Source organism: Rhododendron vialii, chromosome 10a, assembly GCF_030253575.1.
Source record: "Rhododendron vialii isolate Sample 1 chromosome 10a, ASM3025357v1".
Lineage (NCBI taxonomy): Eukaryota > Viridiplantae > Streptophyta > Magnoliopsida > Ericales > Ericaceae > Rhododendron > Rhododendron vialii.
The window spans coordinates 27,134,040-27,149,405 of NC_080566.1; the positions used below are offsets into that span (position 1 = coordinate 27,134,040).

The 15,366-nt window shown below is 37.9% G+C and overlaps 2 protein-coding genes across 5 annotated transcripts; one reads left to right on the plus strand and one right to left on the minus strand.

Annotated features, from left to right (window-relative positions):
- Positions 1-2,745: 2,745 nt before the first annotated feature.
- On the plus strand, positions 2,746-11,412 carry LOC131302246 (probable polygalacturonase). Of its 4 annotated transcripts, none has more exons than XM_058328771.1 (5): positions 2,746-3,407; positions 5,164-5,284; positions 7,503-7,677; positions 8,650-8,720; positions 8,810-11,412. In XM_058328771.1, exons 1-5 carry the CDS (start codon positions 2,922-2,924, stop codon positions 9,481-9,483), a joined length of 1,527 nt encoding a protein of 508 aa, XP_058184754.1. In that variant the 5' UTR covers positions 2,746-2,921; the 3' UTR covers positions 9,484-11,412. The 4 variants fall into 4 exon arrangements, with proteins under 4 accessions (XP_058184754.1, XP_058184756.1, XP_058184755.1 ...); XM_058328773.1 differs by having other exon boundaries at positions 2,747-3,407; positions 8,849-11,412; XM_058328772.1 differs by having other exon boundaries at positions 2,747-3,398.
- On the minus strand, positions 10,210-11,553 carry LOC131302247 (photosystem I reaction center subunit N, chloroplastic). Its single transcript, XM_058328775.1, has 3 exons — positions 11,011-11,553; positions 10,612-10,737; positions 10,210-10,466 (listed from the first exon to the last, which is right to left on the minus strand). Exons 1-3 carry the CDS (start codon positions 11,311-11,313, stop codon positions 10,377-10,379), a joined length of 519 nt encoding a protein of 172 aa, XP_058184758.1. The 5' UTR covers positions 11,314-11,553; the 3' UTR covers positions 10,210-10,376.
- Between the last annotated feature and the right edge of the window lie 3,813 nt (positions 11,554-15,366).

A 15,366-nucleotide genomic window follows, 5' to 3' on the forward strand; every position in this document is an offset into this window, starting at 1 on the left:
TTATTCAATATTGTGTGGCTTATTATTGCATTAAAAGAAAACTGTTTAGGAAATTTTGTAAGTAACACTATATTCTTCATCGAATGACAGGTTTCAACCTCACAATCTACGCGGATGGTAAAGATAGGCATCTATTGTTCAAAATGGATGTTTTCCGTGAGAGCTAATACAATTGATTTACGAAATCTTATTGACGAGTACTTAAGTATTAGATTGTGGGAAAATCGACGGCGGCAACGATGTTAGCAAAACAATGGCGATTAGTTTGTAAATTGTTTATTAAAACACTTTTTAAGTTGCAAGGACATTATCTATTAGCTTTATCATTTTATGCATGATTGTAAGTAGTAATTGTGTTTAATGTTCACATACTACCATTATAATTTTTCATAAATTAGCGTTCAACCCATTCTATGCACGGGCAAAATCAACTCATTCTAGTGATGTGTCCGTTCGAACCTACTTTTATTTATTGTCATGTGCATCGAACAGGCACAACGCTAGAATGTGTTGATTTTGCCTGTGCATAGAACGAGTTGAGCGCTAGTGAAAGTACCAGTAGAATGTTAATAGAGTCCCGTGAAGAGCGGTTTCTTCACCGGTGGCAACAACTTTTTCCTCACGCCTTCCTTCATGCTTACGCGGCTCCACTCAATCTTTCACGCCGTTCTTAATTCCTATCATGTTCCATTCGCTACGGAAGCTAGCACGCATCTTCAAAAGTCAAAAACCGCCCTCGGACAGTAAATGCTATCTAGTTCGAAAATTTAATCCGAAAATGTTCAAAAAAGAAAATGAAAATTAAGTGCTCCGGATCACATCGAAGTAAATTTGAACCACTGATTTATCTTTTCGGAATATTTTCGGATTCACTTTTCAGACCACTTAACATTTTGGCCAATAATCAAGCTCCGTTCTACTAACTAAAATAAGGATTTATTTTTAATTTTAAATAAGTACTCCGTACTTATTTTTCAAATTAAAAGTGATATATTGTGAAATAATAACTTTCTATCTCATAAAACATAAAATAAATACTTAAAAATAAGAAGTTTAGCAGAACGGACCTTCGTCATCACAAAATTTGTCAAACAAACTAGTTCCACGTGCAAACAACTATTGGGCACACTTGGGGTTGTGCTGTCCCTTTGTTCTGCCGAAGTGTGGCCTGCTCCGGTCTCATTCTGATTGATCAGAAACGTTCATTTTGTAGAGCTCGTCGAGTAAAACATGCGTGCAAAAAATCGGCTCGATCGGATATCATGCAATGCCTAATCGAAACACTTTTACCTTGAAATATATATATATTTTTATCTGCAAAAACGCCCAAGGCATCTTGAAAAAATTGGATCCGAAACATTAGCTAGATCAAACCAACTAGAATCCATTATTTCCAAGATATATGTGTTCCAATCAGACACTTTGGTTCAAACTGATTTTTTGAGTACTTGTTCTACTCGACGAGCTTTACAAAGTGAACGTTTCTGATCAATTGAAATGAGACGGAACCGGGCCTCACTTGGCGTGACAGCATGGTACGCCCCCTGAGTTCTGTATCGATCATCTGGTGCCGCCCGTATCTGAATTAGATTTCCACGCCGAACGGAATAGGATCTGACCTTTCCTTAACTTTCCAAAATACAGGTCCCAGAACTTTCCAATTTGTGTAAAAATCTCCTCTCGGTTCACATGAATCACATCTCCTCGTTTCATAGACCGACACGCAAGTCCAAAATCGTCGAATTCCAAAAAAAACAAAAAAAAAAACGGACACGGCTACCGTACACATCCCTAGTACGGTGCTCCAAAGGTCCTATTTTTACAGTCAATTACGAAAAAATTGTGTTACTCCCTTACGAAAAAATCGTGTTACTCCCTCTTGTCTCTAAATAAATTTTCGGTCCATAAACCTAGACCTTTAAGAATATGCATTTTTTTGGTTCAAAAAAATTGAAAAATATTACCTTAGTGGGCCGTACATTTATTTACGTCGGAGGGAGTATTTTTAATTAAAAAATAAAATACTTTTGTTCATCAATTTTTGAATTTCTACCTACCATATTAAAAAAGTTATTGAGATCTTTAATTTGATGTGAACATTGTAAAGAAACTCGTGAAAATCATGCACACAATTATTTTATTTTTCAATCCGACAATTGCATATTTTTTTCACAGAGAATTATTTGGGAACGGAATGAGTATACGATATGTCGATATGTACTTTTGTAATTCGAGCAACGAAAAATTCATTTCCCAATACAAAATCTGACAGTTGAACACCAAAAAAAAAATTGTATCTTAAAACAGAAAAGTTCTTTACAAAAATTCATAACTTTTAATTGTCTTTTTTCTTTACTTGCCCCTACTTTTCATAAATTGGATCACAAAAATCAACTCTCCACAAAAATTCATAAATAAATCACACAAAAATTCGTACCGGGCATATGGCACACTACAACCAATGAGTTTACTTAATCAAAAGTGTTATTGAAACAAAAGTGCTAGATATCCAAAAAAATATACCCCAAATAAACTTTTAAATGTATTTATAACCGTTAAATGACTATTATTAGCCGTAAGAAATATTTGTTTGGGGTGATTTCAGGGTATATTTTTTAGGGTACCTAGCATTGCTGTTTGGGAAATGATTCATTACACTAAATAGGCCAGCACGACATGAAACACAATCGACACAAAATTAAATGTCGACACAAAATTAAATGGGTCAGATCGGCATAGCATGGCCCGTTTGACACCTCCTCCCAGCACTTTTGTTTCCCGAAACAACATATAGCCCAAATTACTCGCTCCTCAATTCCATCTCCCAAAACCAAGAAAGGAAATCTTTCCTATTTATCTCGCTACATATGCATATTCAGATGCATGAATATGTATACATGTACGCATAGCTACAGATTCCGATGGATGTTGAAAAACCGTTATGGGGTGCATTAATCCAGGGTGGGTTAAGCAGACCTTCATGGCCCTTCGCCTTGCTTCTCCTCACGGTTTTGGCCGTTCTGAGCCTCCAGATCACCACCAACGCGGTTTTCCCGACGTGGGCTGGCGGCAGCGGTTTGAGGCAGGAGAAGACTTTTTCCTCCTCCTCGGGCGGTGATTCGCAGCCGACGACGTGTGCGGGGTTCTTCAGGGAAGGGCCGGAGAGGAAGGTGGTGATGTCGGTCGCCGATTTCGGAGGCGTGGGAGACGGGACGACGTCGAACACGGCGGCGTTTCGGCGGGCGGTGGAGCATGCGGTGAGGTTGGGGAAGGAGCGAGGTGGTGGAGGTGGGGCCCAGCTTAACGTTCCGAGAGGGAGGTGGGTGACGGGAAGCTTCAATCTCACCAGTAATTTCACGCTTTTTCTGGAGGAGGGTGCTGTGATTTTAGGTTCTCAGGTAAATCTGGTAGTAACAAATTCGTTATATATTGATTTCTAAAAATTCTTTATACATCGATATAGTTGATAACATTGCAAATGAATTACCCTTCTGGTGGGGTATAATTGTCATATGAGAGAATTACCAGAATTATGAACATCAATTTTAATTTCTCAAATTACCCTTTTAACTGCACGAGGAATTGCCACCGAAAAAAGAAAAAAGAAAAAAAAAGCTGTCAGTCATTAGGGTACTTTATCTCAATCCAATAATCAATATGGATTAATCTTCAACAATCAATTTGATTTGATTCTCTCTCTCTACATATATATGGTAATGGCCTATTCGTAAAGTCAAGTGGTATCAGATTCTCCATCTCATGTAGTTAATCATTCAAGATTCAACGTTAGAGCTTTTGAATATAATTTTCAATTCCTAAATTTTACTAGCCCCAATGGTTGAATTCCGAGACACTAGGTGGGAATGGATGGAAAATTCAATTCTCTTGGGGGGAATTTCATACCTGAATGCCAAATATTTAAGCAGAACAGAGCCTATGTACAACTACAAATGTGACACGAGAGCAGAGCCCCCATGGTTTAATTTTGCAGATTCTGTTACTGTATGACTCACATGTTGTCACGGGCACCGCAGGAGGAATCAATTCAAATGGGTTGTCATATTTGATTCTTGTTTTCTTTATAATTTACTTGAGAAAATCCGCTAATGGCATCTTGGGTATTTAAATGCTTGTTGATGGATTCCTAACCTTTTTCCTTGATGACAAAGTGGATTCTACTAATTTTTTTAACAAGAGAGAGAGAGATTGCCTTTCTGAATTTAGTAGTGCCTTTCACGTCCGGTCATACAAGTGCCTTCCACTATGCCTAAACAATTTCCTTACTCTGTTAAAGAACTCGGCATAGTGCTGCAAAAGGATGCATGCCGAATAGTTAGATGGTACTATATGCCTAAACAATTTCTTTACTCTGTTTTATAACTCATGCTATTCTTCGCCAGCGTACGCGACTAATCTTTGGCAACCAATCCCATTGTTTCCATTAAAAAAAAAAAATCCCATTGCCGCTAACAGATACCCAATTAAAGTCGGAACAAAACCACACATGGAGTGCCCTGAAAGAGTTGATATATACCACCTAGAAGGTTTTAAATTTGAGACCTAGGAGAGAGAAAATGCCTAAATCTTAGAGGAGCAATGCTATGGTAACCATATCTGAGTACCACATTTTGGATACCATGTGATGTGTCACATGACAAATGTGGTAAATTCTACCAATGCAGTAGTAACACGTCACATGGTACCCAAAATGTGGTACATTAGTGATCTTAATTAGAGATTGACGACCATGCCACCTCTTGTTTCTCTAAGGGGAAGTCTACTCATGAGCCATTTAGGCTGCCAAGGTCATTATTCGAAAGATTTTGTAACAAAATATAAATGCAACCGTTAATATCCTTTCCTATCAATAAATGACAAAGCCATCTACGACACTCTCAACTCACTCCGAAACCCACTTATAGAGATGATTGTGTTATTGGATGCTGTTCTTGGTATGAATTAATGGATGTTGGAATTAGAGGATTTTAATTATTTGGCTAGTTGCTACATATAAAGAGCAATTAATAATGAGAACTCTTAAAGCGTGATAATTATTTTTGCGTGTCTGGTGATCATGTCCAGCCTAAACACCCTTTAATAAGTGGATTTTCCTTTATGTCTTATTAGTTGTCTTTGGGTTTTATCACTTTGACATAATAACAGGATCCGAAGGAATGGCCGATTATAGAGGCATTACCTTCTTATGGAAGAGGGAGAGAAAGATTGGGAGGGAGGCATATAAGCCTCATTCATGGAGATGGCCTCAACGACGTTGTCATTACAGGTACTTGTACAGTGTGTATCATATTAACAAAATAAAATGGGACGCACTTTTTTCTTTTTCTTTTTTTATAACTAGATGTTCGGGCCAGCTTGCATGCGTACACTCTGACTAATTTCAATGCCATGGAGGTGGCGATCGAGGAAACCCTCTAGTGACCCTAAGATTTTGGAATGTTTGGCTTCCGTGGGATTCGGAAGCATGGGACCCGTATGGATGAAACGCACAGTTAGCCAAAACCCTTGGGCTTAAAATAGGACGCAGTTCTTGTTGTCTTACAAATGTGTTTGATAAAGTATGCCAAAAATATAAATAATATGATCAAAAATTGAGAAAAATTTACTAGAGATGAAAAAAAGTTTGACAAAGATGGATTTTGGTCGTCTTGTCTTTGAACTTTTGCAAATTCGGACTATATTGCTATACTGTAATGATTCCTCTTGTCGAGATGAATGGCAAAAATTTTACGGAAAACTAAAAAAGTTCAATACATATATCACTAGTACCGACTGTATTTAAGAATTATTTATTAGTCCGACCTCATACTTAACTAGTAGTATTAATATAGTTTGGTGATATTCTTCTTTAATTTTGGGGACAATAGTACATGTACCAGTATTCTGATAAGCACCTTTACATAATTAAGACTCAGTGGGATAAGCAAAAACCTACCAAGGATTGATGCTATCCTTACTTCACCAATAAGGTTCTATTAGATATTGTTGGAAATATGTAAGAAAAAGTTCAAAAAAATCAGTTTTTGGGTTTTTCCTTGAATATTTTCTAAAGAATTTGTGTAAAAGTTATAATAATTTTTTATTTTTCCGATTTCTCTCATCAAGGCGAACCAATAATAGATAAAAGTTTTGTTGCAAAACTAACAAACACGAAAAAATATTTAAATAAGGACAAAATAAAAAAATTGCAGTCCACAACTTTTAAATGAGTAGAAACAAACCCCCCTACTAATTAAATGAGGATGCCTAAAGCCATTAGGCTGATTAAAGTTGTAGTGATCATCAGGCCAACCAAGATATATCATTGCTGCTCCTCACTTTTTAAGCTGAAACACACCCCCCCCCCCCCCCCTCCAATTATTGTGAGAAGCAGCAACTAATTTCTGCCATGATTGAACTCGAATTAAATCAAAGAGTTGTCCTCTCTTTTGTCCAATTACACAGTATAATTTGCTGAAATCATTTTCCTCCCACTTGAGAAGTACTCCCTCCTACCAAATTGAATTTCCATTTATACACTCTGTGATGCTCCATATTGGTTGTCTATTTGTAGTGACTTCCCATTTTTGCCCCTCTTTTTCAAATGAAAAGTCCAACTACTCCTTGAAGTTAAAGGATTATTTTGCGAAAAATTAAAATTGAAGAAGTGTAATCATTATGTTCCATTAATTACTTGAAAATTTTTAAACGACCGTTCAAACAATTTGGGACGGGACATGGAGTATGACCATTGCAAATGGAGATTTATTCTTTCATCATGTTTTTGTTTACCCCCAACTTTCTCCTCCCTAAGTTCTAGAATATCAGACTTTGGAAGCCTATATAAAGATTTTCAGTTTAGACATCTATTTGTAGTTACAAAAGATCAAACAATGTACCTATTTAGATCATTTTGTGAATACAATACAATACGAGACGATGTGATTATTGTTCCTCTTGTACTGCTCAACTGTGTACAATCTTCAGACAGGTTTCATCTTATTAGGAAATCTGGTGCATTTATCACTAACATGCTGCAGACTATGTTACATGCGTTCGGATACGGTTATTGGGTGTGGATATGTGTCTAATTGTCCAATTCATCTTATTTTCATTTCAATAACATGAGAATGCGCCAAAATAACTAAATTTCTTACTACGGTCCTTTGATTTCTCAGATAAATTGTCTATAATGTGGCTTAGGCATTTCATGCATAATATAGGAGTTTCATGTATAGTTCATGGTAAATGCGAATAACAAAATACGCTTGCTAGGTGAATGTCAACTAAACATGTCGGATAGGGATCCAAACCCTTGTTCGAGTGTGTATTTTGTACGTTTAGGAGGCTTCATTTAAAACGGGCAATAGACATGTTTAAGCAGAGAGCTCAACATAACCGTACAAGCAATGATCTATTTTTTCCCAAATGTTTCTTTAGTCCTTCAGTTCCTGAAATGTAAGATAACCAACTGATGGTCAGTTCATTTTGATCTGCAATTGTAGGGGAAAATGGGACAATTGATGGTCAAGGGAAGATGTGGTGGGAGATGTGGTGGAACAGAACATTGAAGCACACTCGAGGCCACCTCCTGGAACTGATGAACTCTAACAACATACTTATCTCCAACCTCACTTTCCGAAACTCTCCTTTCTGGACCATCCATCCTGTTTACTGCAGGTTCAATTCCACTGCCTTTTCATTCTCTGTTTGTTTCTTTATCTTCTGATCGTCGCTTTGAATTTCTACAGTGTTGAATTGATGATCATTTGAGTTAATATATTGATGAATCTATTTCTCATTGACCTATTCTTTTGAGTTTGGAACGAGAACTGAAATGACTTTACTGTTTATTTGCCTCTATTCTCATGGGGCAAGATCGCGGACATTTGAGCCTTGGCAGGAGTCTCACGCACTGGGTTGCCTTTTTGTCTTGTTACCAAGTGAAAAGGGATAACAAAAGTTTTTGGCTTTTTTAACATGCTTTTACCATTTCCGTAATGTGGTGCCATGTTGATTTTCTTTGGTGCACAAGAAAACAACAAGATAAAACTAAGAGGCCTCTCAAATGCGATGCCTGCTAGATCAACTGCAAGCATGTCCTTGATTTCTTCCAGGGGAATTACCAGCCTGATCAGCTGGGTTTCTTGCTCCTTTCCATCCTTGCTAGCTTATCTGTCACTTGATTTCCTTCTTGAAGTGTATGATCAACTGAGCATCTATGGAGCTGCAGCAGAGTTCTACGTCTTCCACCAAGCCCGGTAGGGAAGGTTGGGAAATAAAACAAAAGAACACACCTTGTCTGTAGGTTCAGATCAATATGAGAAATGTGAAGATTGTAACGGGGCAAAGGCCTCCACAGTTTTGCCTTAGAATCTAGCGGTCTATATATTGTTTAGACTCTGATATTCTATCTTAAACAAGCTGAAACCGATTGTTATTCCTTTCCAGCTCAACAGACTCGTTATTCTGCATTTTAGCAGTTCTCCTCTGGCTTTTGTGGCGGTTATTATCTTTGTCTGAATTGCAAGTACAAGTAAAATTGAAATATTTGACAACTAAAAACTTATCCCTACTTTATCTGCATGAAAGTTTCATAGGCATCAAGTTTTACATGCAGAAAACTAACATACAACTTTTAATTTGTGTCAGTAATATTGTGATCAAGAATATGACAGTCCTGGCCCCACTCAATGCTCCAAACACTGATGGTATAGACCCGGGTAAGTTTCTCCAATTGCGTTAGTTAGTTTTCGCTCTAATAATACTTAACATGTTCATCTTTTCATTCTGTGTTACTTATTGAAATGAGAGAGCACAAGTGGTGATCTCCAGTTCAACTTTTATACAGACTCGAGCACAAATGTGTGTATTGAGGACTGTTACATTGAGAGCGGAGACGATCTTGTAGCAGTGAAGAGCGGGTGGGACCAATACGGCATTGGCATGGCCCGCCCAAGCTCCAACATCATCCTAAGGAGAGTCTCTGGCACGACCCCGACGTGTTCCGGTGTAGGAATAGGCAGTGAAATGTCCGGTGGAGTTTCAAATGTCATCGTGGAAAACGTGCACATTAGAGATTCAGCAGCAGGGATCCGAATGAAGACGGATAAGGGAAGAGGGGGATACGTTGCAAATATAACTATAAGTAACATAACGATGGAGAGAGTTAAGATGCCGATAAGGTTCAGCAGAGGCGCAAACGATCATCCAGACGAGGGGTGGGACCCGAAGGCTGTCCCGATAGTGAAGGGTATTTTTATAAGTAATGTGGTCAGTAGGGATTCGGTAAGAGCGCCGTTGTTGGAGGGTATTGAGGGTGCACCATATGAAGGTATATGCATGAGAAATGTCACTGTTCTTGGGTTAGGAGCATCTGCTAAGTGGAGCTGTGAATTTGTTTCGGGGTTTTCGGACGGGGTGAGTCCGGTACCGTGTCCCCAGTTGCAGAGCAATAGGTCTGCTTCCTCTTGTTCATTCTCCTGAGGTGAAATGGTAGTTTTTGTTTGGTTGGGGAAATTCAGTATGATACAAAATTTCCACACATAGAAACAACTCGTCCTCCTGTTCTAATGCATTCCTCATAACACAATTTATCTACTGAGATTTGAGTGTGCGGATTCTAGATCCGCACTTGGGGGTGAAAGGATCTTTAGGACAGAAGATCATCGGACTCGGTTTTTGATCAAAGAGAAATTATTCATTTTCGACACAATGGCAGAGAAGAGTTAAGACAGCGGCTGTGCCGCGGAGATCAATTTTAGATGGGTGGATTTGTGTGAATTAGATTTATACTGGATGGGATCTGTTCACAATTTTAAAGCTAAACAGTTTCCTTGTTCTTTGTTCTTTGTTTTGCTCATTGCATTGTTCAACATAGGGAGGTAAAATGTACGGGAATTAGGCCCAGACAAGTGGTTACAGAGATAACATGCATACAGGGAGATTTTATTTCCTTGATTTTTTCCAAGTTTTTTTTTTTTGGAAGCAAGAGATTTACTTATTTCATTGCTGAGTAGTGATTATGGGCGCTAAATGTTTGGTTCAAACCTATGTCAAAATGGGTTTTTATTAAAATGCTTACTGACGGCTATTTTTCCTCTTAACATTTATGATTACGATACTAATAATTAAAGCTTTTAGTCAAGTCTATCCTTGATTTGAGTTTGTTCATCGCAGAGGACTTGATGCCAAATGAAGCTTTTACTCAAGTTTTCAAAGCGGACCAACTCGATATCAACAATTAAGAAGAAAGATATAGACAACAATTTAACATGATACAAACCACAGCGACAAATTGATTCAGAAGTCGTGAACCGGAATACTAAATACTACAAAGTCCAGGGGAATATAAGACCAAGGGAACATTGATCCCTTCTTCACCATTTCCAGAACACATTGGAACCACACTTGTACTTGTCCCTCCCTTTGCACTCCAACTCTATATCCTCAGAAAGAAACCCCACTTTCTGCATCAAAAAACCAAACACAATCAACCAAATTGCAAAGGGAAAAGTTCTTTTTTTTTTCTCTCTCTCTTTTTTTGTTTTCCTTTTCTTTCTTTGGTCAAACTAACTAAGAACAACAAAGTAACAGATCATGTGTGATTCAGACCTTTTGCTTGGCAAGATCTTGGCAGCCGGTGAAGTTCTCCGGGAACTTGCACGAGCCGAATTCCACTGTGTTTGCCCGTGCGAAATTCGCGCCGCTTGTCGCCAACCTCTTCTTATCATTCAGCTCCTATTGTTCCACACACGTTTACAATTACGTAAATGAAAAAAATTATAAAATAGGGCTACAGCTATTGTACAGACTCTTTAATATGTATGACACTTGAAGACACGATTTCTTTTCAAAAAATGGGGAAAAAAAATTGTAGTAATACATGAAAGTTGCAGGATTTCAGTGTCCTCGATATTATAAAAGCAAGATATGTAGTATGTCCGATTTCCGTACCCTAGACCATGTAACAGAGATAGACAATAAGACCCATCAAAACAGCAGAAAACAAACCTTGTTAGCTTTGCTCTTTTCGAGGTACTCTTCGAAGACACTGGCGTTGGCGGAGGAGGAGGAGGACACGGCGAAAAGGCCGGCAGCAGCGAGGCCGAATAGTGCAGCCCTTCTTCCATCACTACCACCAGAAGTAATCTTGTTTGATTGTTTTGAATCAGAAAAGCTAGCCTGTTGGGCCTTGATCACAGGAAACTTAACTGATGCCACTGGGGAAACCTTTGAGCTGCCAATCAACTCCGATGATAGAACACCAGAAATTGCGTAGTTTGAAGCTAGCACATTTGAGTTCATGGCTGCCATTCTGTCTCTGGGTATAGTAGCTGAAATTGAGAGACCAAAATGAATTAAGTTTGTAATTTCTCAATGTTGGGAATCAAGTGGAGGGGAATTGTAGTACTTGGAGTTTCTTGTGGATTGGGGGGAAGAATTTAAGTGGGATGTGGAAGGGGTGTGACGAGATTGTGGTGGGAGTGTGGATAAGGTGAGATTACCTCACTCCCATTGGTCAATTTGCTCTCCTAAGTGTTCTGCATTCAAATTTGTGTGGTGAGTTTGAGAGTTTGGGCCCCATCTTTATACCGCAATTTGTGCTTGGAGTTTTTTTTGTCGCATAATCTTTTAAAATGTCTTATGCTCCCGCTTTCAATCGTTACATTGCGCTTCCGCTTTCAATTCTCGCTCTCTTGGATTCAGTAATTTGAAAAGTGATTCAAAAACGTTTTCATGCTCACGCTCGCACACCCGCACGCGAAATATGTGACTGAGGGTTGGATTTTGAGGACAGAATCGAAAACTTAAGATGGGGAGATAGGAGTAATTGTTCAATGGTCTCCCGACCATATTGATGTTGGATCTGAACCACTTAATAGTTGGATAAATAAGAAAAAGTGGAGCCTAAAGTCTCAGGTTGTCAAGATCACCACCTCGCGAAGGAGAACGATGAAATCTCGAATCCCATTTTTAAGCATTGGCCGACCAATCGGGAGCTTGGTCCAAAATCCAAAGCTCCAAAGCTGGTCGGTCTCGTGATCGGGCATCACTGGACAATTTTTCCAAGTTGCTCATGATCCGGTGATCACCGAAAGATTTTTCCATAATGATAAATTTGGAATATGCCGCACTGAAAATACAGCTATTCTTAAGAGTAGGAAGAATGCGAAGTTTGAGTTCACAGGATAGAGCTTCTCCTACATTTGGTACTCTTGGAACATCTCCAGCCTTGATCCATTTTAAGATTCAAATTTAAAAATGAGGCAAAAATCACAAAAATCTCTCTCCAATCTTTGACTCAAACCCTTTCCCATTTTGGATTTTACCCATTTTTTTGCCCGCCCAAATCTGAGACAACTTTTGCCTTGACCCATTTCTCCAACGGCTAGTTAGAGAGAGAGAGAGAAAGAGGGAGATGTGTAAAATTTGGGTTTGATGGTTGGAGATGTATCTACCTAAAATAGGTTTTTACCCAAAATTTGACTCAAATTTGAGAAAAAATATGGGTGAAGGCTGGAGATGCTCTTATCACCTCCAAAGTTTGCTAGCCTAGACGGTTCCCTATTCTTTTTTTTTTTTGCCATGCATTAATTCTAATCTACTCTATCTTAAGGAACTTGGGAAGGGGGAGGGGTGCTTACGGAAATCGAACCCTGTCCATATGCATGAAAGTATAAGGGAGACACCAACTACACTCCACTCTACTTGCAGACGATTCCCTATTCATAGACAATTAACTATGACTTCATTTCTTGAACATGGTATCAAAATCAGTCTTTCATAAGCTTCCCACAGGACAATGATCTTCTATTTAACTTTCAGTTGATCTCTTTATGTGCAGGCAAGTATGTGAATAGGGTGCCACTCTGCTCATATTCAAGCAGTTTTGAATTGGATGCTTCAACAAATTAACAAATTTCACGAGATGTTTAAGAACATCAAACATACCTTTATACGCAAATGATATTTATGTAACTAAACATACCCCCACAAGAATTTTATTTGTACCGATATATCATCATACACACAAATGGTCTGACCCAAATAGAAGTGCCAATAGACAAGTAGCTCGAATAAATCCCCTAGTTGCATTCCATTCTGGCTTTATATGGAATCCCAAAGTTCTGGTTTAATAGCCAGAACTCAGAAAAAACTCTTTATAATTGCAACAAGGCAATCAAATAGCATCGAAAGAAAGCAGAAAAGTCTACTTGATCAAGTAAACACAATCCCACCAATCATTTGTGTAAACAATTATTTATGAACCAATAAATTGTGAACATTCACTTGAATAAGCTAGTCTGCAGTCTGTACAAGTTATTGATTGATGATTCTACATATGAAACATGAATAGAATCCTAAGCCTGTCAACAAATTCTCATTCCATTACTAACAAAAACTTCGTATAAATTGATGCCTAAGCATTAAAAAGTGCAGAAAACCAAAAGATAGGCCCTAGGCGACCCAGTGGCACAATAATCGAGAAATGATAAATGAACCCAATGCAAGTCTAAAGGTCAGCACAAAAATAAAGTGCTCATGAAAACGGTTGTTAAAAAAGACTAGAGGACATATAATGTGGCTAAAAAACTGTCGAACACATCACTCCTGATTGATTGAATCATTTACATTTTTCGTATCCATTTACTTTTTTGTCGTCCATCCCTTTATTTGACTGCAGACGGCTCTAATCTTTATGGACTTTGATCCACTTTCTATGCCTTTAACCTTCTAGGATTTTAATGAACTTTTTGCAGATGTAGTTGGATCAGCAATTGGTTTCATGTTGTTCGCAGATATCCTCTCAACGTGGGCCCTCACATTTTCCATTGGAGGGGAGCGTCTCTTCAGCCATGTTTGGGATGACTTGTTGATGTACAATGTTGCTGAAAGATTTGGGTTGACAGGTTGGATCTAGTTGCATGCCTCCAGTATTCATCTGCCTGTGATGTCGTATCTGAAGAGTTCTTGTATATTCATTCCCTGAAGCGATATACTCATTTGTACCTTATAATGAAATTGCGACATTAGTTAGAAACATATTCTTAACTTTGCCTGAAAGGGTACTGGACAACATGAACACGAGTTTCTATCCTGAAAATATCTGAATTCCTTGAATTCTTGATAGCATCCAAACCGAATGTCACAAAGCTAGCAAGTACTAGTTCTTGTTTTAAAAGTTTTTGTTGGAAATTTGGAGGATAAGAGGAATGGGGAGGCGGGGCGAGGTCTGTGCAATGTGATCTACTTCAATTTGGTATGCTATACTCTAAAGTGGGGAGGTCTGTGCAATGTGATTCTTGTGATGTGAAACACCTTGGCCTTAGGGGTGGTAATTCATCTGGGATTATCCTTAACAGAGCTAAGATAAATTTAATTTCTGCCGAGAGCTGTGGCACTCTGCTTCTAGCCAATGCTTATGTTGTGTTTGGATCATGAAATTGTAGAAGGAATTACCAAGGAAATCTAAGAAATGCTTTGTATGCTATTGGAAAATCAAGATACATTATGAAACAGCACAGTTATTGAGGTGCTTCTGAAATTCTGAAGCAAATAACAACAAAGTTAATGGTTCCTTTTCTTCTATCATTAATCGATTTGAATCAACTAGTATTTTTAATTTGTGCCCAATATATCATATATATATCGTGTAAATGTTTCTGATAAATACACTTACCATCAAATTAAATCCAATGCTGCTACATTTTATTTTATTTTGAGGAAGCAGAAAAATAACTTGCATTAAAACAAATTAAGAAGTCTTTATATTTAGCCAAAACATGGGCTTTGCAAAAAAAAAAAAAAACATCATCTTTAAATTGAGCAATAAAAATTTGATGGGGTAAAGGATCAAGGTTTTGTTAGCCACCTATTTTTCTTTTAAAAGAGTTTTTATTTTTATCTTCCTGAGAGAAAAGTTTTTTTTCTCTGCTAATCAAAATTTATCACTCTTCTGATTTGGCTTGCTTATAGCAATTATGGAAAAATGCACAATTTTTGAATGAAAAAACTATAGATATGCTTTTATTTATTTTATGTTATTATCTTCTAGAGACTTTTTTCAATTACATACGTAATGATCCGCGTCATGTGACATACTAAGCATTAGCCTAACTACATGGTTCAAAAATTATAACTCTACTTGATAGCATATGGTAGGCATTTCTTAAACAATCATTCTACAATTACAAACACTTACACAAACTCATTCACATTCACATTGGGGCCCATACATACTACACTTCCGGTGTGTGTGGACCCCACCAAAAGATGTGAGTGTGTGTAAATGTTTGTGAGGTTTTTTTTTTCAATCGGAAGACCAAACCAGTTCATTAATATCCGTCATACGGCATCTACAAATAA

Excerpts from the sequence above, each read along its gene's own strand:
- LOC131302246 (XM_058328771.1), top strand. The coding sequence starts at position 2,922 with ATGGATGTTGAAAAACCGTTATGGGGTGCATTAATCCAGGGTGGGTTA. Across the intron at positions 7,678-8,649 it reads ATCCATCCTGTTTACTGCAG|TAATATTGTGATCAAGAATA; the intron begins GTTCAATTCCAC and ends AATTTGTGTCAG. Across the intron at positions 8,721-8,809 it reads CACTGATGGTATAGACCCGG|AGAGCACAAGTGGTGATCTC; the intron begins GTAAGTTTCTCC and ends TATTGAAATGAG.
- LOC131302247 (XM_058328775.1), bottom strand. The coding sequence starts at position 11,313 with ATGGCAGCCATGAACTCAAATGTGCTAGCTTCAAACTACGCAATTTCT. Across the intron at positions 10,738-11,010 it reads AAAAGAGCAAAGCTAACAAG|GAGCTGAATGATAAGAAGAG; the intron begins GTTTGTTTTCTG and ends GTGGAACAATAG. Across the intron at positions 10,467-10,611 it reads AAGATCTTGCCAAGCAAAAG|AAAGTGGGGTTTCTTTCTGA; the intron begins GTCTGAATCACA and ends TTTTTGATGCAG.